Here is a 24,878-nt window from a genome sequence, read left to right as displayed (position 1 = left end):
CACCACACACACACACACACACACACACACACACACACACACACACACACACACACACACACACACACACACAAAGAAATGTGCTCACGCAGTGGAATTAAGATCTCCGACAGTACGTAGCTCGTCCCACTAATCTGACTGTAGCGCACGGGACGCCTCATTGTATCTGTCACCTATCCTGTCGCGCGCTCAAACCGAACGCAAAGACTGGGCTCCCGCGCAATTTTGTGACCGTAATAAGGAGTGGGAAGTGAAATTATGGAGCAGTAGGGGACTAAGTCTGCTAAGGAAAGACAAAAAGAAGCTATTAGTTTCGAAATTGTAATGTGGAAGGGTGAAGGAGCCTAACCTAAAATAAGTTGAAGACGTTTTCGTCACGGTGCTTCAGTGACTTTGTCAGAGTGGGTATTTTTGTGTTATTTGACTTTTAAGTTTTTGGAAATCCGTTTTTGCGTAAGAATGAAGAACAGGCGGACACCGTTAGGTTCATCCGGCTGGGAGACAGCTTTGCGTTTCAGCATTCTACTTTTGCACATGACTCCTTTATTCACTCACGGTAAGAAATGTCTGTAGACGAATTCACTCCACACCCTTATGAATATCTGTTAAAGAGCAATAGTAGAGAATATAACCAAGAGCGTTGTCTGGGTGTTTTTTACGTCGTCTTAAAGTAAGCGCGCTTTCAACACTCTAATGAAGTTCACTAGTTTCTAAGCGCGGACAACTCACGTTCTCTGTTCTCCCTAACCCTCGTTCTTTCTCTCCCCCCACGCACGCCGACATACTACGGAATTTCTTATTCAGTATATTTTCGTAGCCTTTGAAACTGCCCAGTCCCCATAATCTACATAACATAGACTATTCTCTTCTTTTTAAATCCTCCAGACACATCATCATTCCTTAGCGCTGTTGCTGCGCGACGGGACATCGAAGGAGGTCAGTGGGTTTGCTGCACTAGCTGACTGATTGTCACGCTAACACAGTTATCAGTTAACGTATTCATTTCTGCTATTATTATCCTGTGATCGTGTTGTGATCTAGATATTCATTTAGGATGCTCAATCTCAGACTGTCTGCTTTGGACACGAGCCAAGCACCCTGCACCTGCTCAGTCATTTGAATATGGTCATCTCATCTTTTGTTTTTTTTCAAGCGCAAAGCCTCTGTAGTGGAGTTTTTGAAGAGAGAAACACGCTCTTTCATCTCTTTACTTACATTTACATTTTTGGCATTTAGCAGACGCTCTTATGCAGAGCAACAAAAGTTCTTTGTCATATTCTCATAGAATGTATCCTAGCAATACAATAGTTTAGAGTTCAAGATACTGTTAAACTAGAATTCTGATGAAATACAGGAATTAGTGCTGATACCTAGAAGAAATGCAAAAATAAGTATAAACTCTATATCAGACCATGATAAGTGCAATAATAAACAATACCAACCAATGAGTACTAGAATTTGAGTTACTCAGCAATAGTTTGAAATTTCAGGTGCAGGATTAATGGTTGTTTGAATGTTCCACAAATAAAAAAGTCTTTTTTATTTCCTGGTGACTAACCAGCCCAAACCCTGTGGCTTCAGTAGATGTGCATGGCACGTCTATGAAATACACTTATGCTGAGTTCGTTTGAAATGTTACAGTTTCATGCCCACATGCTGGAACTCACTTTCTATCTTTCCTTACCTTCACTGGGAGTAAAGACATACTGTACTTTGCAAACATATAAACTTCCTAATAAATGCGTCTATATCAGGTCCACTGTTTATTCTAAGGTTATTCATTATAATGCTCATGTGAGCAGTGAAACCATGCATGAAATGCTTATGTGCTCATGTATGACATGGTGTCATGTAATATCCTGTCTCTGTGTGTAGCCATGCTGGGACACTGTGGGTGTGACTTTTCTCACCAAGACAGGACTGCTTTGATGGCCATGCAGTCGTATCCTGCTGAGGGGCAGGGGAAGGGGAGAGAAAGAGAGAAAAAGAGAGAGATTACTTCTGTTAATTCTGGAAACCAAAGTTGCAGTAAACAGGAACATGAACCTGTTCTTAGAACAGTTCTGCTTGCCATCTTAAGGCAAGGTCTTCTCTCCAGAGCTGTGCTGGCTGTAGTACAGAAGGCCATCTGCCACCGAGGTCTCCTGACAGTGGAGGCTGTCAAAGAGCATTAGTATCAGAGCACCCTGACTGGCCCGGCCGTCTGGAGCGCCCAGTGTGGGCTGACGGTGCATCGCCAGCATGAGCATGCTGCCGTGGTATGACCTGTTAGAGGCATACTGCACCTCTGAACATACTGCAGCACTGGACACACTGCAGCACTGCAAACACTGCAGCTCTGCACACACTGCATCACTTCACTCTCCAGCTATTGCAGCACTGTTCACACTACAGCACTGCACACACTGCATAGCACACACTACAGAACTGCACACACTGCACAGCACACACTGCACTGCACACACTGCACAGCACTCACTACAGCACCACACACGCTGCATCACCGCACACTCTCCAGCTACTGCGTTTCTGCACACATGTATTTTTAGCAAATGTTAACCAGTAGCTAGCTAATGAATAGAAGGCAGAGAATTCTGTTAAAGTTTCACTCCGTTCTGTGAGTGTAGAGTCCCCATTTGTGCTCTCTTCCACCTCATCTGCTACTCTACAGATTACACAAATGAGCTCTTTAGCTGCCATGGTTCAGAAAAATCATCTGTTCTGTTTAGCATTAGAACTGAGAGGTGCTTTTTACCCTTTTACATTGGCATTTGGCTGCTGTTTCAGCATGGTGGTGTGTTTGATCATTAAATTCTATACACATTGTTACTGAGTGCAAATGCATATTTGGGGAATAACATTTTAATTGTAATTTTGACACGATTATTGCATAATCATATGAAATGTTAACCTAGTTTGGTAAAAACATTTTAATTAAAATAAAGCTACTCATAAAGAATCCAAATATCTGTGTAAATGAGATTTCAACAGTAATAAACCTAACCCTAGTATGCCAAATGGCAAATGTAAATGGAATTATTGAATTTGAACTTTCATTTTGATCTCATATTTACACGTATGAGTGGAAATTTTATTTCAGACTCAGGAACTGTCACGCATTCCGTCAGCACCCACCCAGAATGTCACACACACACACCCACTAATGACACTCCAGAACCACGTCCCTGGTCCCAGTCACCCATTTACTGATCACTAATCACTAATCACTAATCACTAATCACACACACTTGTCCCTTGTTTCCTTCAGCTATTTGGTGCCACCGACAGGTACATTCCACCAGCAGCCTGTTAGCCTCTGTGCAGACAAGCTCCTCATCAGTTCTACAGATGGACTCTCTTTCCTGAACCCTATGTATGTGTTTTGTTTTTGTTAAAATAGGTTGTTGCAAATTAGCACTGAAAACAGGGGCTTTTATTAACATCTGAATGTTTGAAATGTATTCCTAAACGTTTGACAGGCAGTGTATATTCCCAGTCCACATATCCATCACACTTCTGCAGCAGTAAGCCTACGTTAGAATGATGGTGAATCCATCATTTAGATAGAAGTGTTTAGATAGAAGTGTTAAAGAAGCACAGATGAGGGTTTAGAAGCATCTGGGAAGCACAGACAAAGGTTTAGTCAGAACCGCTTGGGAAGCACAGATGAGGGCTCAGATAAAAGTGTTTGGGAAACACAGTCGAGAGTTTAGTTAGAGGTGTTTGGAAAGCACAGATGAGGATTTAGGTAGAGACATTTGGGAAGTTGGCATTCGTTTCTCAGCAGGTCTGGCATCACTATATGTCCGTCCGGCTTCACCCTGGCACACCCAAGTAGCCATGCACTATCACTGATGCCAACGCGGCAGGGCCCACCCCTCTGCGCACCCCCTGCCTGCTACTCTCAGTTCTCTATTTATAATATGCCACATGTCTGTTGGGTGTGTTAACATGCCACATGGCTTTTGGATATATGACATGCCATGTCTGTTGGGTTTGTGGATTTTTAAAGACTTAATATCAAAGCACACCCGCTGGTGATTTTGATGTCAGTTATGTAGTGGCAGTAAAGTAGAAGTTTGTAGTGTCAGACATGGACTAGAAAAGCACTTAACTGTATTCCTGTTTTTGAACTTATAAGGTGCTCTCATGCCGTGGTTTAGATAAGTATTCTTCAGTTGTGCAACTGGAGTGCTAGCTTTAGGTGGAGGTCTGTTCTGTACCTATATTGGATACATATTGGATACATACTGGACATACTGGATACAGCTAACCAGACTGTTTATGATTGGATTTCCTGAATAGTGTTTGTGGGTTTGTGTACTGAACTCCCTGATTTTTGTAGTAAACTCCCTGAAGGAGCATAGATAGAGTACAGGGTTGGAGAGACCTGCTTGCACCTGCTCTTAGATGTGCATTACATGGAGCTTCTATTTGCAAAATATACATCAGACCTGGTTATTAGCAAGTGTGTGTGAGAGAGACATGATATGATGGAGAAGAAGAGATGACTAGAGAAACTTGTCGTTGGCAAAAAAACATGTTTTAAAAACTGGGATCATAATTTCAATATGAAACATCTTTATTTATTTTCATGATTTGTGGTTTATAACATGACAAAAAGGCCAGGACGGTATCCATTTAAGAAGGCAGTGGGTGACTGAGCCTAAAACCCCTTACATTTACATTTACATTTATGGCATTTAACAGACGCGCTTATCCAGAGCCACTTACAAAAGTGCTTTGTCATTTACTCATAGAATATATCCTAGTACAGTACAGTAGGTTATAATCAAACATACCAGTGAACTAGAATACTGTAGAATACAGGGATGAATGCTGATACCTTACAATGAAAATGTCTAAAGGTCAAGTTTTCCTGTATACCTTCACACATGCACACATATTCTTCATTGGTGAGGTCATGAGAAAAAGGCTTAGACTGCATTTTTGTCTCTCTGTCCAACTGTCTTTCTAACTCCCTCTGACTGTCTGTCTCTCTGTCTCTCTCCCTTCCTCCCTCCCTCCCTCTCTCTACTTCCTCTCTTTATCTCCCTTTTGTCTCATTCAGCTTTCTGACATGCCTACTAATCAGGAAATAGAACACAATCTCACAGGCTTTGGCTCTGAAGTAGAAGGAGGTGGAGACAGAGTAGTGCACTCTCCTTCACTCCGTTAGGGGAAGTGTTTAAGTGTGCAGTGTTTTCTCTCATTCTCTCGTTCACACAGCCACCCCCCCCAACCATGCACAGAACTGTGAGATAGGTGTCTGCTCTCTCTCTATCTCTCTCTTGAATTCAAATAGCTTTGTTTGCATGAACTGTAATTGTCAAAAGTGCTAACAGACTAATTAATATTAAAAATAAGACTATGGAGAAAAAAGGAAAGAATATAGAATAAAAAATATATATAGAATAAAAAGCTTCACATAGACACCTGTAGCCTCATCTGCTTTAATATTTATATGTGATGACACAAACACACACACACTTTATATATGGGATTAGTTTAAGATGGTTTGATTTTTTTTCTCTAAGAGTATGCCAGTTATAAATGTGCTGATATTTTAGCACATTCAACTATCTCTCCTAAACCTAGCTGCAGCATATCATTGTTTCTTAGCATTTTCATATCAAAAGATGGAGTGTAGGTTTTTAAAGAGTGTAAGAAATCTTGTGTGAGGTTTATATATTTGGTACATGAGCAGAGAAAGTGTTACTCTGTTTCTGGTCCTCCTGAACTGACTGCATATTCACTCTTCTTTGGGCTTCCAGTGTTTCTCTCTCTCTGGTTTTGTTTCTTAACTTTTTGTACTGTGGTATTCTTTGACATATATAGAATATTCAAATAAAAGTATAAATGGGATTTAATGTGTCAGAGTGTAGTTACATTGTGAGAAATCACCCATAAAGAATTTTCAGTTTGAACAGTTGGAGGTGGTTCAAATGCTAATCCTCATTGGTGTGGCCATCTTGGGTGAGATGGTGGGAATGATGAAGCCCACAAGTGAATGAGAGGAACTGAAATGAGAGGGGGGACAGAGGAGGCTCTGTTCCACAGCCACTTTACACTGCACCTCAGCAACCAGTATGTGTGTGTGTGTGTGTGTGTGTGTGTGAGAGAGAGAGAGAGAGAGAGAGAGAGAGAGAGCAAGAGAGAGGGGCTGTGAATCTGTGTGCGTGGGTGTGCATGCGTCTATGTGTGTGTGTGTGTGTTTGTGTGTGTGTGTGTGTGTGTGTGTGTGTGTGTGTGTGTGTGTGTGTGAGAGAGAGAGAGAGAGAGAGAGCAAGAGAGAGGGGCTGTGAATCTGTGTGCATGTGTCTATGTGTGTGTGTGTGTGTGTGTGTGTGTGTGTGTGTGTGTGTGTGTGTGTGTGTGTGTGTGTGTGTGTGTGTGTGTGTGTGAAAGAGAGAGAGAGAGAGAGTGTGTGTGTGATGGGGGGATGGGGGGTTCGCACATCCAATTCCCAGTGAGTCCAGATTCAAGTATGAATACCCTGTGGCCACTGTGTATCACACTGCCAGTCCCACACTGACAGGGAGAAAGGGTGTGAGAGCATGGCCAACAAACAGAGTATAGGATCCATCCATCCATCCATCCATCCATCTGTCCGAGTCATTTGTTAAACTAACATACACACAGGTAATGCACGTGTGGACTGTTGTGTATGTGTGTTTGCCTGTAAGTGGGACAGTGTTAGAGAGCAGAGATGTGATTCTGTCCCACACTTCCAACATGGGGACATGGAGCAGAAAGCATTGTAGAAAGATTTCTTAGGTCATCATGCTTTTGCAGAGTGAGCAAAGGATTCCCTGAGGTACTTGTGTGTATGTCTTTGTGTGTGTCTGTAGGGATTTTCATCAACCCCTGACTCTTCCAGATTGACTACTGCAAGTGTCAGCCTAACAGCCTGTATCTTTAATCCTAATCTGAAGGATATCACAGGATGAGGAGAGTACATTAGTAAATCAGAGCTCCTAATCTCACAGCCACAATCTGATTTGAAAAGAAATCTGGAGGTTGCACATAGCAAAGCCTGTATGTATGTGCATGTATGTGTGTTAATATACTTGAGAAAATCATAAAGAGAATATGACAAAGAATGGGACATTGTGTGTGTGTGTGTGTGTGTGTGTGTTTATATTTGTTCTCTTTGTCTTTGTCTTCTTTTGGGCTGCAGAACTGCTGAATGTGCAATATAATGAGATCAGTGAAGGCTAGTGCCCTAATCCTAACCCTAGTGCACTCATCCTGTCTGGATTTATCTCAAAACTAGTCCCACTGTTCTTCCTAGTCAAAATACACACACACACACATGTGCACACACAAGCATACACATTTAAACATGTGCACACGTACACACACACACACACACACACACAAACACACACACACATACAAACAGGTTTAGCATAAAAAAAGTTAGATTTAACATACACTTAGATTTCACATAACACAAAAAGTAGCAAACAATATTTATGAAAGTTTATTATTTTTACTTTTTTAACAATCAAACTGCTCAAATGAACCAGTTTATTCTTGATAGAGCAGGTCCCCCACATGGAGGCATCCATGTTTAAAATAGACTTAGTAAAGAATCTCTGAAACACCCAGGCCACTATGTGTCAGTATAATGGCTTTTATAATTTGACAAAGAATTATAGGAAAATGTCTTATTGCTCCTTTAAGTTTCAGTGTGGCACCTGTAGTGCAAACATATATTACTGTGTGTAGATGTGGGTTATAAACAGAGCACACTACTGTTTAGATGATATGTAGACAAGAACAGGTTCATTTACTATCAATTTGTTATTAAGTTATTATTTATAATGGTTAAATGGCTACCTTTAACTTGATTTTGTTCTCTGTTTGTAGGCAGTTCACTGCTGTTCAATGCCACCTGGTTAAACTCTTCCACCTCTGCTTTGAGAAGAGTGGCTTTTAAGTCTGCACTTCCTGGTGAAGCCACGGGCATTCCCCGGGCCCAGGTCCTTGTGCGTAAACCGCGTGAGGTGGAGGAGCCAGGCAGCGGCATCCCAGGTGAATATGGCACCTCGGCCAGCACCCCAGACTTCAGTGCTCACCTCAGTGAAGTGGAACAGTTGCCAGCCACGGCCGTGGGAGGCATGGGGGCTGGCCTGCCCACTCGCTCTGGCTCCCGAGCTCAGGGCAGAGCCCAGCTAGATTTCAAAGAGGAAGACACTGAGGAGAGTGCCCCTCACTGGCAGAGTAAAATACTAAAGGCTGATGGAAGTGTGCTGGCTCTCGACCAAGTTCAGCCAAGTGCTCTCGTGCCCACTCAACACCCACTGCACGTCCTCGGTAGTCCAGGTGATGGCCAGGTCATTAATGTGGGGTTCTACAAGCCTGACCAAGGTCATCAAATCGACACTCCACCTCCTCCTCACCCACAGGAGCTTCAGAGTAGAGACCCCACTTCTTGGACGTCGGATTTTTACGATTATCTCTCTCCTGACTACTCTATCACTGAAGTCTACCCTGATGAGGCCCTGCCCACTCCGGTCTACATGGAGGATGAAAATGTCTCCTCCAAACGCCAGCCCTTCGCTCCTGAGCACGGCATGTCCAGCTACAATCCAGCTGGACCTGTGGGGTCTGTGGATGCAGAGGATGGCTCAGCTTGTCTCCCTGGGTTCATGCGCAGAAACGGTACCTGTCAGTCACCATGTGACTCCTCCTCCAGTTATTGCTTCAATGGAGGGCAGTGTTACACAACTGGGGCTGGAGCCTTCTGCAGGTGAGAGGCATCATTCTCTCCCTCGCTCTTACTCTCTCCCTCTCTCTCTGTTATAAGTAAGAAAATAGTGATAAAATAAAAAAGTGACAACAAATTATAAAAACCTAGATGAAACAAAATCGGTAATGAAACCGTAGACATTAATAGGATACAAAATTATCATTATATACAGTGAGAGGTGTGGTGGATGTACTAGTGTTCTCATACTCCCAGTTGTGCTGTCTTTTCTCTGTTCCTCTCTCTTTCTTTCCCTGTTTCTCATTTTCTTTCACTCTCTCCGGGTCACTCTCAGCAACAAATGGGAACACAGTCAAATGAGACCATATGACTCAAATGAGATCATATTTCCAAAGTGTCTATTAGCAACATTGGCACCTAAACGGACTTTAGCTTGATGACTGCAATTTTCAGATGTTGGAGTATGTTTTCCGCATTCAGTCTTCTTTTTGATATTAATGGCTTTACTGAGAAGTTCAGTGCTGCTCTCATAAACATTCCCCAAATACCCCCCCCCCCCCCCCCACACACACACACACACAGAAAAAGACACATTCTGGACACAGTGGTATACTGATCGCAATCCTTCATTCATGAAAGATCGTGGATTTGGATCAAACCAATCTGAGCCTGAAGAGAAGACTGTTACTTCCTAATTTTTGGAAGAGTAGGATTATGCAAGAGTATGATAAAACTCCCAAACCTTGCAGCACAGTACACTTATAAAACAGTGAAGTATTATACGTCAAGCAGCACAAACCAATAATAACTATGTCTGGGATGCATCACAATTAGACTATAGAGAAAGTATAAACATTACTAACAATTATTCTACATCTTATAAACATTATCATCATTGAATTGTTACATCCCTGACAATATGAAAGACTCCAGACAGTAAAGTTACATTTTTAAAGATGCTTATTTAAATAAAATGTAGATTCTTCAGGTAATGGAAAAGATTTGTTCAGCAGCGAGAGAGAGAGAGAGGGAAAGCCCATATAGAGAGGTTTGACCCGGTCTACTAAATGCTCCTAAACAGGTGCCACCACTCAGTACCTGCAGGTACACAGACAGCTGAAGAGACACCAACAACAACAAGTACAGCAGATGTAACAGAATAATTAGTGCATCTGGTCAAAAAAAAAAAAGAGGGAAAAAAAGGTTTTCCTGAAGAGAACAGATGTTAATCTTAAAACCCTTTGCACAGTAGCTGGTCTCATGTAGGAAGGCTTTTGTTGACATTTTACAGAAAGAATTAAAGAGGGCAGCACTGGAGTAGCCGTCTGTTGTCAGACACGCCCCCACACCCCACGCAGACACACCCCGGTACCCTGTGCAGACACACTTCCACAACCTGCTCAGACACTCCTCCACACCCTCGAGAACACTTTCTTGTTTTTGTGTCTTTTTTTTTATTATCAAACTCAGATTTTACTTTTTTATATTTTTTATATTTTCATCAACCCCTGACTCTTCCAGATTGACTACTGCAAGTCTCAGCCTAACAGCCTGTATCTTTAATCCTAATCTGAAGGATATCACAGGATGAGGACAGTACATTAGTAACTCATTATTTTAATGCACTCAAAGTTCTATACATGCATAAAAATAATTTTCTATATCCTGTAATTCATCATAAATACACTGTATCATAAAGAAACATACAGTATCATAAAGAAAAACAGCAAAACATTTAGAAATACAGAATACGGGGAAGAAAATATTGTAGGCAGCATACAAGAGACTTCTTTGAAGAAAAAGGCACTGCTAATTAGGGTATCTAAATGTTTAGAACATTTTAAAACAATATTTATTCAGCACTCCACATAAAAATAATCCACTGACCCTCAATACACACAGGGATCTGGGCTATGCACTAGATTGTGTTACTGTTTATTTCAAACTTATGTTTTTTATTCATTCATTCCCTTGCTGCTTTCCATGCTAGGCTGTTCTAAAGGTGTTGCAATTATTCGGTGGAAATAAAAATACTGAAGTAAGAAATAATTATTATGAAGAAACACTTTGCGTCTTGTTCTTGTTCCTGTCCTGCAGAGCTAGTAAAGTATTTCCAAAGTGAGTGATGAATCACACTCTTCTCTGGAGCCCTTCTCCATTTTTGTGAACATATAATAGTGAATCATATTAACTATAAGGATGGTTATTATTATCATGCCTGAACCTTTCAAGCCATGACACTCCTATTTACAGTAGCCCATCTACTGTGCCGTCCACAGGACAGAAGCACCATTTCTGCAGCTGTATTCCAAAAAGTGCAGAAACAGGCTCTGCAATAACAATAAAGCGTGTGTGTGTGTGTGTGTGTGTGTGTGTGTGTGTGTGTGTGTGTGTGTGTGTGTGTGTGTGTGTGTGTGTGTGCACATGCACTGGAATGATTTGCCTTTGTTCTCAGTCTTGGCAAAAACTCACACATGCTCAGGGGCAACCACACACACACACACATGCACACATTTGCTGGGAAATGGAATAGTACTAGTTGTCCTATCAGGGAAGTAGACTGTGATAATTAATCTTGTGTGACTTTCATTCTCTCTAACTTTCTCTCTCTCACACTCTTCTTCCATCTCCCTCTCTCCTTTTCTGGTTCCTCTGTCTATACCTTCTATCACTCTCTTTCCCTCTTTCTCTCTTGCCTCTGCAGTTGTAACCTGCAGAACTACACCTGGAGCAAAGGAACCAGGTGTGAGTCTGTCATTACTGACTTCCAAGTGATGTGCTTTGTTGTGGGAGGGGTGTCGGCCACGGTGCTTCTCCTCTTTATGGTAATCGTGTTCTTCTCCAAGAGGCTCCATCTACTAAAGATGGAAAACAGACGACTTCGCAAACGGAGGTTTGTAAATGTGTATACACACACCCCTCCACTCATGCATAGTATTCTAGCTGTTCCCAGGATATGCACTCTTCTGGATGGAGATCTCAGATGTTGTTCCTGGGATCTGCTGGAGCCATTCTCCCAGTAAGGGGGTCACAGTCCCTAGTGCTCCAATTACTCCTGGAACCATTTTTGTCTTCTCCTTCCACATCTTTTCTAGCTCTTCTCTCAGCCCTTGGTATTTCTTGAACTTTTTGTCTTGTTCCTGATGTTATTGGGATTGATACATGTATCAGTACAGCTTTCTTTTTTATCCATCACTATGTCTGGTTGTTTATCCATTACCATTTTGTCTGTCTGTATCTGAAAATCCTACAGGATCTTAGCATGGTCATTCTCCACCACCTTCTGGGTTGTATCCCACTTTGACCTTGGAACGTCCAGCCCATACTTAGCACAGATGTTTCTGTATACAATGCCGGTTATGGCAGTCCATGCACACTCTGCGTGCTAGCATCTTGCATGCCATTGCTATGTACTAGATTGTCACAGTGTGAGTCTGGAGTACTGCCTGGTGTGGTAGATCCCAGCCTCTATTGAGCTTGTATTCAGAGCTTGTTCCTGTGCTGCCATGATTAGTGCCTCCATGCTGTCTTTCAATCCAGCCCTTTCCTGCTATTGGTAGGATTTCTCTATATCAGTCTTTGTTGGTATTTGGCTGCAGCTGTAATACACACACACACACACACACACACACACACACACACACACACATACACACACACACACACACACACACACACACACACACACACACACACACACACACACACACACACACATATATATATATATATATATATATATATATAATAAAATGCTATCTACATATAGATAGTATTGTCTCATTATTTGAATGTGATATATTGGTGGTAAGTCTAATGTTCCTAATTTTATCATTAGAAAACTTGCAAATTGATAACATGACAGGGTGTGGGTATTGGTGTCCTGTTAATGATCTTAGATAGATGAGACTGTCTAGCCCTACTTAAAGTTAGTAGAAAAGCTTTGTTTCTAGCTCTCTTAGAACAGAAGTTTGTTTTTTCTTTCTCCATGTACAGCTTGGCTCTCTTTTTAGGGCTCTTACTGTCATGGTGTTTCAGCAGTGGTGTTGACCAAAGTCTTCGTAGTCTTTAAAGTCTTCTTAGCATTCATAACATTCAAACCTTTTAGATTGAAATGATCCAGTACAATGTCCACTGAATCTGCACTTATGGATGATATCATAGTTGTAGGATTCATGAACTGATCACAAGTACTCTTGTATATGTATCTTTATTGAACAAAAGCAGAGCTGGAGAGCTAGAGAAAACACAAAAATGGTCAGAGTGATAAACCATTAACAGTAATGTTACAAATGGCAAGACCATTCATAATGACCAAATCCAGAGTGTGTATCTGAGTGTATAGGTTCTCTAACATGCAGCAAAAGACCAAAAGCAGAAAGTTGTTTGGCATTATTTTCTTTGGTATTGTCTACATGGATCAGTATTTATGATGATTCGGGCTTAATTGATTGAAATAACTGACAGTGTTTCAGTGAAATTATCAGTGTACTTTGCAAAGTATTTTGGAGATCTGTGAATTATTAAAAATGGGATTCAAAGAGCACCCTTTGTTATAAAACTGGAATTCAAAAGAAAGAAAGAAATCAAGTGAAATCTGTTTGCACTGTAATTTCTCTTTGAATACAGCACCCAGTTGACCTCCTTTCTTTATAGTTCTACATGTGTTCATGTGTTTTTTGGTTTTTTTGGGGGGTGGGGGGTTTGTCTCATTGAGAACAAAGCATGTTATAGAGAGTGGAGCGAGTAGAGGAGTGCGGCAGTCAAGAATAAAACACAGAAGAGGAGCTCACAATATTCCTGTTTTTGAGTGTGTGTGTGTGTGTGTGTGTGTGTGTGTGTGTGTGTCTGTTCCTCTGTCAGCAGAAGCAGGCCCCAGTCGGAGCAGCACATTGACACCTTCTCTCTGTCCACCGCTGCTGATGGCTCACAGGCAAACGTAAGGAAACCATGTGACTCTCTGCCTAACTCCTCCCCTGCCCACACCTTGGCTTACTATGATAACATTATCTGTCAGGTAACTTTTCCTCTCCTCGCTTTCCCTCTCTTGTCCTTCAGTATATTGGTGCAAGTGGTAGTTCTACTTGCTCAGCTTTCACTCTGTCTCTGTATGCAGGGTGCCCTTCTCATTAGCCTGCATAATCTGTAAAACCTGAATTTTCCACTTGCCACCATATGGCTGTGCATGGGAGTTTGTGGTCTCTCTCTGTCCCTATCTATCTATCTCCTGAAAGAAAAGTGGGATAGTTAGAGATGCCTTGCTCTGAACATTGGGGTAATAAGAGATGGCCTGCATCCTCTTTACCCTTCCATTTTCTCTTCCTTGTTTTATTGGCTCTGTTGTGTATCACAGACACCTCACTGGCACCCCCGTGTTCTGGGTGGCCATATGAGGAACTGCAGCCTGAATGATACCCTGCCTTTGATGTTTGTATTTCTTTCACCTTGTTTATACAACAACACATAACAATGGGAATGAAGGGGAGGGTATAAGGGTCCCACAGGAAGACCTGTGTAACCACTGAGGTGAAAGTGTAACATAATCAGAAGTAACATTGTTGACAGGTCACACCAATTCAGAGGAGTCTATTTAGAGTCTATCCAGAGTTTGGTCCCGAGTGTGTGTTATGCCGTTCTCTCTCTGTTATCAGATATCAAGATTGTAAGTTAATATTCTTCAGAGGTAGAGTTAGGAAGACCTGTAAACTTATGATGCCTTCTATGGTACTGAAGAGCTTATGTGTGGTTTTGATGGTATGACGGACTCTCCCACCCTGCCTCATAGAAAACCATGAGCCAGTACACTTGGGAGTGTAAATCCAAAGAAGAGCTGAGCGGTGAGGTAAGATGACGAGCTATTCGGGCCCTCGGCTCTCTGCTGCACCTCACTAACCCTGAAACATGGCTGGTTGTCATGCTTCTTGACACTCTGTGCTTCCGCACCAACACCCAGTCATGGCTCTTTGTCCTGCATCTCTCCTACTCCAAGGCCACCATCTTGGCTCAGACCTCTGCTCCTCCTCCTAGCTGATGTTCAGTCTTCTGGACTGTAATCCATGAAATTTTCATCTTTAACAACCTAGCATAATAAAAGATGCTCTTCTTGCTCTGTCCACTGCGCCTTAGCCTTGCTTTCACTCCTTCCATTCAAGGATACTTGTTTTTTCAAGAGACGAACAGGAAGCTGCCAACATCAAGACCAGAGAACTCGTCACAAGGCAAAGAGCACTTCAACCATCAACCAACACCAAAAGGCTGTAAGACCCACGTCCAACGTGAGACCCAAAACATCCATGAATATGTCCAAGCAATGCCTCCCAAGGATGAGCTGATGAGGGAGTGCCTCAGTCAGATGGGGGATGTGGTTACCTTGGAAACAGACATAGAATGACTACTGACATATAGTGGTTGGTGGCTGACAGTCCTATCACGGCAGCACAAGATCAAGCATTAAGCACTAGATTGATCGAATAAGGGCTGACACCAGAGAAGACTGCAAAGGAGTATCTGAGACAATACAGTACCTAGGAGCAGGATGCAAGTTACTTGCAGGGAAAGCATACACTAAGACACAATCAAGTTGTTTGGATCCTAAACAGGAACATATGATCGTCATATGAGCTGGACACCCCCAAGTACAAATGGGAGAAATTACAAATTATAGTAGTGGAGAACAACTAGGCTAAGAACCTCTAGATACAGACACATAAACAAGTAGTGGCAAACCAACCACACATCATGATAGTAAAAAACAGCTGTGGTAATAGATGTGGCCCAGGACTCATGTGATGGAAACATCCAAAGGAAGGTATATGAAAATTTGGAAAAATACCAGGGACTGAAAGAAGCAATAGAGAGAATGCAGAACTTCGTCACAGTGGTGATAGGGGCACATGGGGCTGTGACCCCTAAGCTGGAGGAGAGACTCCAGTAGAGCCCATGACAACATCAGTCTCAGTCTAGAAGAGCACAGTCCTAGGAAGAGTGAAAATACTGCAACACACCCCCAAACTCCCAAGCTTTTGGAAGAAGTCCCAAACAAACATATTAGTACCCTCTGGAAGGGTATGACAGGAATTATAAACATAGTTTATTTCATATCTTTCTGTTCTTCCATAAATGACTGAGCTACTCTGTCAGTTTAAAGTTGTTTCTCCTCATCCTCTGTACTCTTGCCTTCTTTGTGGATTTGTGCAGGAATTCCACAGCTGGCACGTTACTAATCAGCCCATGCACACAGTAGCTTCAAATGGGATAATGCATTTCCTGCTGTGAGCAAAGCTAATACATCACCATGACAGCAGTGCTGCCTGCTGCATACTGATCCATATAATTTAGTGACCAGGGTTCATCACATGAAGTACTGCTTCTGTCCTGCACTATTAGCAATGCCATAGTGTTTAGGTTTGCCATTTTATGGCATTTGACTTACAGATATGACTGAAAACAATTTGAGCAGCTCAGGGCCTTGCTCATGGATCCACCAGCCACAAATAGAAGCAGCATATTGTGCTGTTTAGTAAGCCAGTGTTTAGGCTTCTGTAAGTTCTGGCCTGGGATCAGTATTGCACTGAATCCAAAGGCTTTTCCAATAGTGCCAGAGAGTTAACGTCATCATCTCCTTTCATGCTCTCAAGGCAGGTGACAATGTCTCTAAAGTTGATTTATTAAATAAACATTTCTCTCATGTCCTCATATGCCTGCAGCCTGTGTGGAGCACATGTGACAGAAACAGAAAACTGCACCTGCGAGACTGTATACTGATTTCTTTTGGATTCTTTAACTTTGTCTCAATTGTGTCACCGGGGCTTTTTTTGAATGTTGGTCAGGTACTGTTGTAGGGTAACTGTATATATTTATAGCATTATGCTGGAAGATTGTGTTTGAGCAATTATTTTATGAGTTATAATGCATTATAATGGGGAGTGTGGGGAGTGGGTGTATATTGAGCCCTATGTGCATTTCAGTTTGCATGTGTGTGTGTGTGTGTGTGTGTGTGTGTGTGTGTGTGTCGGGGGGCGGGGGACTCCTCACAGGATGACACTGGCAAACAGGAGGAACCAGTCCAGACACCCACTAAGGAGGACGAAGCTCTGAACATCCAGAACTCACTGACACCCAAAGATGAGGACAGCAAGGCCAGCTGCGAGGATGCCGAGGAGGTAAAGTCGCTGCAGAATAACATTATGTAGTACTGCCCTCCGGCCACAGGCTGGAGCTGTAATGGCAAGCCGCTAGCCCCCTTCACACCACTGTACAAGCCCTGATAATACTGCAGTACAAACCAAGCAAGCCAAGGTTCTAAGCATGCACTGCATCTCTGCTGCTAGACCCAACCTGCTTCTGATGCTTTCATGCCATGTGATCAGCTAGCGTGTAGCCTATGCAGCGGAGTTTTCTGCTGGCACAGTGAATGCCTGTGTAACTGGACGCGCGTGCCAGAGGCACATCAGTGCTGCCACTGTCCTTTTCCTCCTTGCTTGCTGCCACTGTCATGCTCTGTCATGCTGCATCATGCTATGTTATTGCAGTGTCGCACTGTGTTATGCTAAATCACACAGCCTCTCACACCCACAAGTTAGTCTCTCTACTCACCCCCAAACACCTCCAGCCTCAGCCACTGAGAACTACTCACCCTTAAACACCTCCAGACTCTAGCCACTGAGAGCAACTTACTCTTAAAAACCTCCAGCCACTGAGAGCTACTCACCCCCAAACACCTCCAGCCACCGAGAGTTACTCACCACCAAACACCTCCAGATTCCAGCCACTCAGAGCTACTCACCCTCAAACACCATACTGTCTTGCCTTATTCCTGTTCAGCATGCATTGGTGTTCTATTGTAGGACACAAACAAAAAAAATATTTATGGGGGAAATATCAAAGAAACATAAATGTATATCTAACAGCACAACTCAGCAGCTTTGATGTTCTTTTGAATAAAACAGTGAGTAGGCCTATGTGTAAATATATATTCATATACTCCATGGGTTGATATTGCTATACAGTATTATCGAGTAGTAAGAACACTGTGTTGTTTTTCATTGATGTGATTCCTATTTTGTTTGACGTATTTGAGATTTTTTGTACCATTTTTTTAAAATATAGACAATGAAGGGTGATGAAAGCAGAGCTTGCTGGAATAAATAATTTTGACAGTACCGAGCTAGTCCCAGTGTGTTCCTGCACTTCTCCTTACGTGCCGTTCTCTCCTTCTGTCTACTTCTCTCTCCTGAAGTGTCATGCTTATCTCCTGTGCATGGCTTACACATTCCCGAGCTGCTGCTAACTGTCCTGAATCCACTGCCCACTGTTGTAAAAATGCTAGGTCATTTTTACTAGATCATTTTCCCACTGCCAGAGAGACTCCTTTTGCACTGCAACAGCTTTGGGTACAAAGCTGAACTTTGAGAGCACAGATTTAACATGATAGTGAAAAATTTGGATTCAAATACAAGGTGATTGGCAGATTATTTGGAATTTAAATACTGCACACAAAAAAAATTATTACTGAACGTCAGTGAGGATGTGCATGTACGATTACATGCACATGGTGCACAACTGACAGTTTGCAGATAGACTTATTTCTGCCAACATTTTTAATTCAGTAAATATGATTTGGAACAAGCTTTCTACCTAAACCAGATTTGAATTTGATAGCCAAATTTGCTGTCAGCTGCTATAAATGAAACACTCGACAGTTTTCATGGCCACTCTTGATACACTCTAAGCTGGTATTAACTCTACCTTCATGCTATTTATCTGAGTCCATGGAGGGCCACACTATCTACAGGTGATCATTCCAACCACATCTTTTATCTTATTTTACTTCATTTGATAATCTTTGAATTTGAAGTTGGATTCAATTCAGTTAGATTCAGATTCAAAATCAAGTAAATCACATTCTTAAATTTGCCATAGTACACGTCAGCTCTGAATGGTTACAACAACCGGAGAACAGAAAACACTATGGGCCATGTTATGTACCCAAATTTGTATATGCACATCACTCCATTGATCCATAACCTCTGAACATAACCCATGATCCTTTACCTGCTACAACTGGACTCTACAGGTGTATCGTCTTAAGCTATTATGACATCTAAGTTATTACACAAACACCAGCAGCAAATAGAAATCAGCTTGGTGCATATTAAAAGCAAAACATTCAGGTCAGAATTGCCCAAAATAGTGCAAGCTCTTACCATTCCAGCAGGAGCTAGTGCTTAATTCAAATAGAGCAGCATTAACTAGAGCAGTATTAACTCAACTATGGGTCCTCTTCTCAGTGAGGTTAAAGGAATACTTCTTCATTTTTTAACCAAACATCTATAGTGAATGGTTGATTACCAATGACAATAATTTTGGTTCATTTTTCTGGAATTAGAAAAGAACACAAAACTCACTGACTTTTACAGTTGTCCAAAATTTCTTGGTATGCTGAAGCATTAACATTTCCCTTCATTGGAAACAATTGAGGCCAACCCCTGAAAAACAACCCCATGCCTTCTCTACCAAACTTAACAATTGGCACAATACAGTCAGGTAGGTAACATTCTTCAGGCATTCATCAAACCCAGACTTGTCCATCAGACTGCCAAAGAGAGAAGCGTGATTTGTCACTCCACAGAATACATTTCCACTGCTCCAGAGTCTAGTGGCGGTGTGCTTTACACCACTCCATCCAATGCTTGGCATTGTGCTTAGTGATATAAGGCTTGTATGCAGCTGCTCGGTCATGGAAACCTATGCCATGAAGCACCCTGTGAGTAGTTTTTATGCTGATGTTAATGCCAGAGGAGATTTGGAACTGCAATTATTGAGTGAGTAGAGCATTGGCAACTTTTACGATCTGCCACATTGTGGCTGAGTTGCTGTGACTACTGAATGCTTTTACTTTTCAATAATACCACTCAAAGTTAACCATGGAATATCTAGGAGGGAAGAAATTTCTTGAACCATCTTGTTGCAGCGGTGGTATCCAATTACAGTATCATGCTCAGATTCAATGAGCTCTTTAGAATGATCCATTCTTTCAGAAATGTTTGTAAAGACAGACTGCATGGCTAGGTGATTTATTTTATACACCTGTGGCAACGGGACTGAATGAAACACCTAAATTCAATGATTATGAGGTATATCCCAATATTTTTGTCCATATAATGTGTTATAAATGCTATAGATAGATTAGGTTGAAAAACACTGAAATATACCTCCAATAGTAAATGTGACTAGTATGAAAATTTTTCACCCACCCCTAGTCCACCCTTATGTAATATTACTGATAGTTCAGGAAATGCTAATAAAAGTGCTTTAAAACATTTTTCACTATATTACAATATTGCCTTTTTAACATAGTATATGTATTTTGTCCATAAGATTTTATGCTTTATTTGTTTATATTTTTCCTCTGTGCATAAATCTGCATACATATATAACGTTCTCATCATTTTCTATGGTTTGTATGGTTTGAGTCATATGTGTATACCATGTGTCTGGTGCGTTTTGTGCTTGTGTCTCTCTGTGTGTTTGTGCCAATGTGTTCAGGGTGTTGCGACCATTGATCTGGAGCTTCTCCTCCCTAAAGAAGTGGAGATGCACCCTGAGTCCAGCCCTCAGCATCACCCCAATGTTTCCCTCTGTAAGATACCCCAAAAGTCTCCTGTGCTCCACCGACCACCAGGAAGATCTGGACAAGGAAGGCCCCTCTCGCAGGTCTACCCCAGAAGAGGCTCCGAGCCTGGGTACAGCCCCGTCAGCACTCGCTCCCTCCCACACCTGCACCTAAGTACAGCCAGCCCTCACCTGGAGAAGCCCAGCACACCATAGCGGGTTGAGAAATTTCAGTAGTGTGCCTGATGATACCACTGGAGCCTATGGAGATGCAAGAATGTCCTGTCCAGCATCCAGCCCCATCTAACCCTAACCAGACACATACGAGAGAAATAGCAGCAAGTGAACAGTTAACATAAAACGCTTTTGTAAGAACATAAAATTCTGAAGCATTCATGTGTACATTCCCTCTGCATATGAATAGGCCATGAGTGGAACAAACATGTGACTTCACCTGCAAACAGGACAAAGACACAGATATGCTTACTCCAGTGACATCACCATCATTACTCCCTACAAACTTGATTTTTATGCCGCGATCTCAGTATCTCAGTTATGCCACAAATAATTGTACAAACGCACAAATGAAACAGTCTGTAAATATTCAGGGTAATGTGTATAGATCACTTATTATTTTGGACCACTAATTAATTAATTACTTAATGTGCTTTTTCATGTTTTTAATCTCAAATTAATATTTTTCATATAGAATAAAGGATATTAGGATTTTGTTATTCCTTAATGAGACTGGTTCTATGGTCAAAATAATCATGAAATACCTTACTAATTTCCTGCTATAAAATGTATATTTAAAAAAAAAAGCCAAAGCCAAAGATATACCCCAGATTTGTTTAGATTTTAGATTTGTACAATCCACCAACATCTGATCAAGGCTGGAAGGTCCTGTGTAAACACAGCTCACCTAAACTGCAGAATGCACTGGACACAGGGGTCCTGTATGAACACAGCTCACTTAAACTTCCAACACTCTGCATATGTTATACATAAGTGTTACACATTAGTGTTTTGACATGTGTTGCTGTAGACTACAGGTTCTCTGTGCTCAAGCTGATAGTGTCTCCCAGAGAGAAAGGTGGGTCTCTGCCTCTCCCGTCATCAGAACGAGTGAAAAGTGCAGGAACTGCCATGCGTCAACTCCAGAAAGGGGAGAGTGAGTGTTGCAAAGGAAAGAACAGGCATTTGTTAATTACTGTGACAAGAAGACAACTGCAAAGAAAAGCATATCAAAACAATTCAGTGACTTACTTAGTTATCAGTATGACAGCATAGCATGTGTGCTCTCTGGGAATCAGGCTCATGACTGGTGTTATTAGCATCTTGCCATATCTGCACTTACAGGTAAGCTGTAATAGCACTAACTATGATCTGTTCTGTCTCTGGGTATGTCTGTGCTTCAACATGGGCCTAGTAAACACATCTGCCATAAACATTTACATTTAGGAGTTGTGTGTAAATAGGTGTCACTGTCTATGCCATCAGTCTTGCTCTGCAGGTAAAGGATGTTGATTTAACACAAACTGAGTTAGTAACCCAAAGGCAGACACACAAAATCACCTAAGCCAACATAAAACTAAAATGCATCTGTCTCCTATGCGCTCAAAAGCTAACACCACCATCTTGTGGCCTTATCCAAGAAGTGAAAGATGCTTAGATCTGTAATCTGAAATTCTCATACCCCACACGCATACAATCACTCTCTTAGACTCTCACACGCATGCATGTACACACACAGTCTTTATAAAGGGCAATGACTTTATTAGAATATACTGGAAAAACAAGTAAACAGAAAGGCTAAAGAAGAGTTTGAAAAATTACATTTATGAGACTAAATATAAGAGAAACATTACAATCACACATATATACCAGTGCTTCAGGCACCTAGTCAGTGATCTAAAGAGCAGTTTTATAAACCTCAAAATAAAGACCACTGGTCCCCAAAAGCAACAGGATTTTAAACTAGCAAACATCCCAAAGGTAAAGAGAATCTCCTGTTAAGAGTGGTGTCCCTTTTCTGGTTAATATCAAATGTATTCAGCAACATCACAATTAAAAATATCAATTTATATTCATACAATATCACCATCTCACCATCAATAGGAGTAAAGTGCTATTTTAAAATAGAAAGAAACCAAAATAAGGAAATTGCATAGTCATAGTGAAGAAAGTTTTTTTAACCTGAAATGCAGATAGATAGTGTATGCACATAAGCCATAAAGAACAAGCTGAACTTGTGTTAGCAAATGTAGTGCTAATGCTTCTAGTTCTAAGTACTGAGATTTGATTATATGGAAGATTATACGGTTAAAAGTAATTAAAATATTATGCAAGTTATCACTTACAATTAAGCATTTTAATGTCTTATTTAATGTCCAGGCAGGGTCCAGATCATGGAACAGATCTCTCCTAATGGACCACCCCTGTGGGTCAGTGCTTGTACCCGACTACCTCTCCATTCTCTGGTGTTCCCTCACACTTTAGCAAGGCTGAGACCTCCACTTGCACCAGCATATACCCTGTTAATGGCTTTGATTCATTAAGAGCGGTCTCTTTGGCTTTCTTCTCAGCCCAGTGTAACACACTCTGATGGCTAAGGTTTGGCTGAAGGGTGAGACAATTCTGAGTGGCTAATGTTTGGCTGACGGTTAAGACGGTTCTGAGTGGCTAATGTTCCGCTGAAGGTTAAGACGGTTCTGAGTGGCTAATGTTCCGCTGAAGGTTAAGACGGTTCTGAGTGGCTGAGAGGTGAGACAGTTTGGGGCTGTTCTCTCAGATTACACCAGTTTGATGTTTTTCTTATTTGAGCTGAGGACCATCTCCCTCGTTAGTGATGCTGAGCTTCTCCAGGGTATTATGGAAATGGTCATGATTGGGAGACACATGGGATGCTGGTGTCATAGGGTCCAGTGAAGATGGCCGTATCTGGAATCCTTCAGATGGCACAACACTGCTCTCCATGGTTGAAGGGGTCAAGATACTCCCAGAGGCTGTCTGATTCCCCTGAATCTTGGGTATGTTAGCAGGTGAAGGTGTGAGTATATCAGCAAGTGGAGGAGGATTTGGATGGTCCAGTACTTGGGCAACAGCTGGTCCAGAAGATGAGGAAGGAATGTTTTGGGGTGGAAGGTTTTGGTTTTGAGCTGGTTTCTCTGGCTGAAACATGGGATTCAGCAGAGTATTCATGAACTGCTGGGTACCTGGCTGGGATGGGGGGAGCTGTTGTTGAATGTGGGATAGTCCAGCTTGGAAAAACATGTTAGCTGGTGGTGGTGCAGCTCCAGGAGGCATCTGAGGCTGGACAGCAAAGGGCATCATGGGGTTTTGGTTGAAAGGTATCTGAGACATAGTTTGAGATACAGGAGGTTTTTTGTTAGGATTATGAAAAGATCCAGACATTTGTTGAGGATAGGATGGAAAGGAGGGGAAAACGTGACCCATTTGAGCCTGGGGTTGGTTTAATGGAGGCTGTCCTTGATGGAACTGGTTTGAAGGACCAAAGTGAAGCCGTGCAGGCTGGAAAAGCGGCTGGCTCTGTCCAGAAAAGGCACTGGTGGATGTCTGAGAAAGCAGGCCTGGTGTAAGCTGCGGGGGAAAACTTGGATACTGGTTTCCAGTTTGGATCTGGTGTCCTACAGGACCAGTGAGCTGCCCACTTGGCATGGGAACCTGCTGCCCAGTTGGTCTTGAGGCAGATTGTGGGCCAGACATAGAGCAACACCCAGGAAATGGAGCAGCAGGTGCATGTGACCAAGAATCTGGGACATAAGCTGGTGGAGGCATGTGTGAAGGAACAGGTGTGATGCCTCTGGATGGACCAGGCTGGAACTGCTGTGGTAAGACATAACCTGGGCCAGGAGCCTGAGGAGGTGCAGTTGGTGGGGTGGCACCTGAAGTGTGGCCATAAGGAGGCTGAGCAAACTGTGGCATCCTCTGGTTAGGAAAAGGAGCTCCCCCTGGAGGGCAGGAGGGTGGGGCATTGTTACCAAGCATTGGCTTACGGGGAGCAGGTCTAGGAGGAGGCCCTTTTCCTACCTCCCTACAGAAATAAGACAGAGAAATAACTGTCAAAAAGCATTATGGAGGAGGAAATGGATTGAGAGTCAGTGTTTGGCTTAATACAGGCAACAGGTCTTAGCAGTTCTGTGGTGTTTAAACCCAGCTTCCCTTTAAAATATTCTTCACAAAACACAAACTGCTACCACCTTCACCTAGGGGTGTCAAGCACTTTTTACCTCTCCAGAAATGCAATTCTTTCTTCTTTTCTCTTCTGGCAGAACGCTTTGACTCTGTCCAGCAAATTGGATATCTTTTTCTCCAAATCTTGATAGAACTTGTGACCTTCCTCAGCCTTCTTTACTAGGTCCTCATATGCATCATATGAGGCCACCAGAGCCTGCACAGAGCTCTTCCGCCTGCCAGATGGATTCAATGGTTAGAAGCATAATCATGCACATTTACAAATACCACATAATGTGCTTTACACTGCTCAGAGGCACTCTACATGCCTCCCTAGGCATTTAATCTCAAACAT

At 42.2% G+C, this 24,878-nt stretch overlaps 2 protein-coding genes across 12 annotated transcripts in view; one reads left to right on the top strand and one right to left on the bottom strand.

Annotated features, from left to right (window-relative positions):
* The first annotated feature begins 113 nt into the window (after positions 1-113).
* Positions 114-21,071, top strand: cspg5b (chondroitin sulfate proteoglycan 5b). Of its 8 annotated transcripts, none has more exons than XM_081697871.1 (9): positions 114-556; positions 886-936; positions 7,876-8,758; positions 11,421-11,609; positions 13,583-13,655; positions 14,502-14,558; positions 14,869-14,991; positions 16,753-16,878; positions 20,264-21,071. In XM_081697871.1, the coding sequence occupies exons 1-9, from the start codon at positions 460-462 to the stop codon at positions 20,543-20,545; spliced, it is 1,881 nt and encodes a 626-aa protein (XP_081553997.1). In that variant the 5' UTR covers positions 114-459; the 3' UTR covers positions 20,546-21,071. The 8 variants fall into 8 exon arrangements, with proteins under 8 accessions (XP_081553997.1, XP_026870731.2, XP_081553994.1 ...); XM_027014930.3 differs by having other exon boundaries at positions 13,580-13,655; positions 14,869-14,973; XM_081697868.1 differs by having other exon boundaries at positions 13,580-13,655.
* A 1,013-nt stretch (positions 21,072-22,084) lies between these two features.
* Positions 22,085-24,878, bottom strand: part of ptpn23b (protein tyrosine phosphatase, non-receptor type 23, b) — a 14,359-nt gene continuing 11,565 nt past the window's right edge. For all 4 annotated transcript variants that reach the window (XM_081697857.1, XM_027014957.3, XM_081697859.1 and 1 more), the window contains exons 19-20: positions 24,580-24,759; positions 22,085-24,383 (exon numbers count right to left, since the gene is read on the bottom strand). In XM_081697857.1, coding sequence (XP_081553983.1) covers positions 23,144-24,383; positions 24,580-24,759 — 1,420 coding nt within the window. In that variant the 3' untranslated portion in view covers positions 22,085-23,143. The remainder of the gene's footprint in view (positions 24,384-24,579; positions 24,760-24,878) is intronic.

Source organism: Electrophorus electricus, chromosome 2 (genome assembly GCF_041902795.1).
Source record: "Electrophorus electricus isolate QZ-2024a chromosome 2, ASM4190279v1, whole genome shotgun sequence".
In the NCBI taxonomy this organism is placed as follows: Eukaryota; Metazoa; Chordata; class Actinopteri; order Gymnotiformes; family Gymnotidae; genus Electrophorus; species Electrophorus electricus.
This window is presented reverse-complemented; position numbering and strand designations above follow the sequence as displayed.

What these genes read in the sequence shown, in the direction of transcription:
- cspg5b (XM_081697868.1), top strand. Translation starts at nt 460, where the DNA reads ATGAAGAACAGGCGGACACCGTTAGGTTCATCCGGCTGGGAGACAGCT. An exon ending in CTGATGGCTCACAGGCAAAC is followed by an intron (nt 13,656 to 14,501) that starts GTAAGGAAACCA and finishes CCTGCCTCATAG; the next exon opens with AAAACCATGAGCCAGTACAC. An exon ending in GCTGCGAGGATGCCGAGGAG is followed by an intron (nt 16,879 to 20,263) that starts GTAAAGTCGCTG and finishes CAATGTGTTCAG; the next exon opens with GGTGTTGCGACCATTGATCT.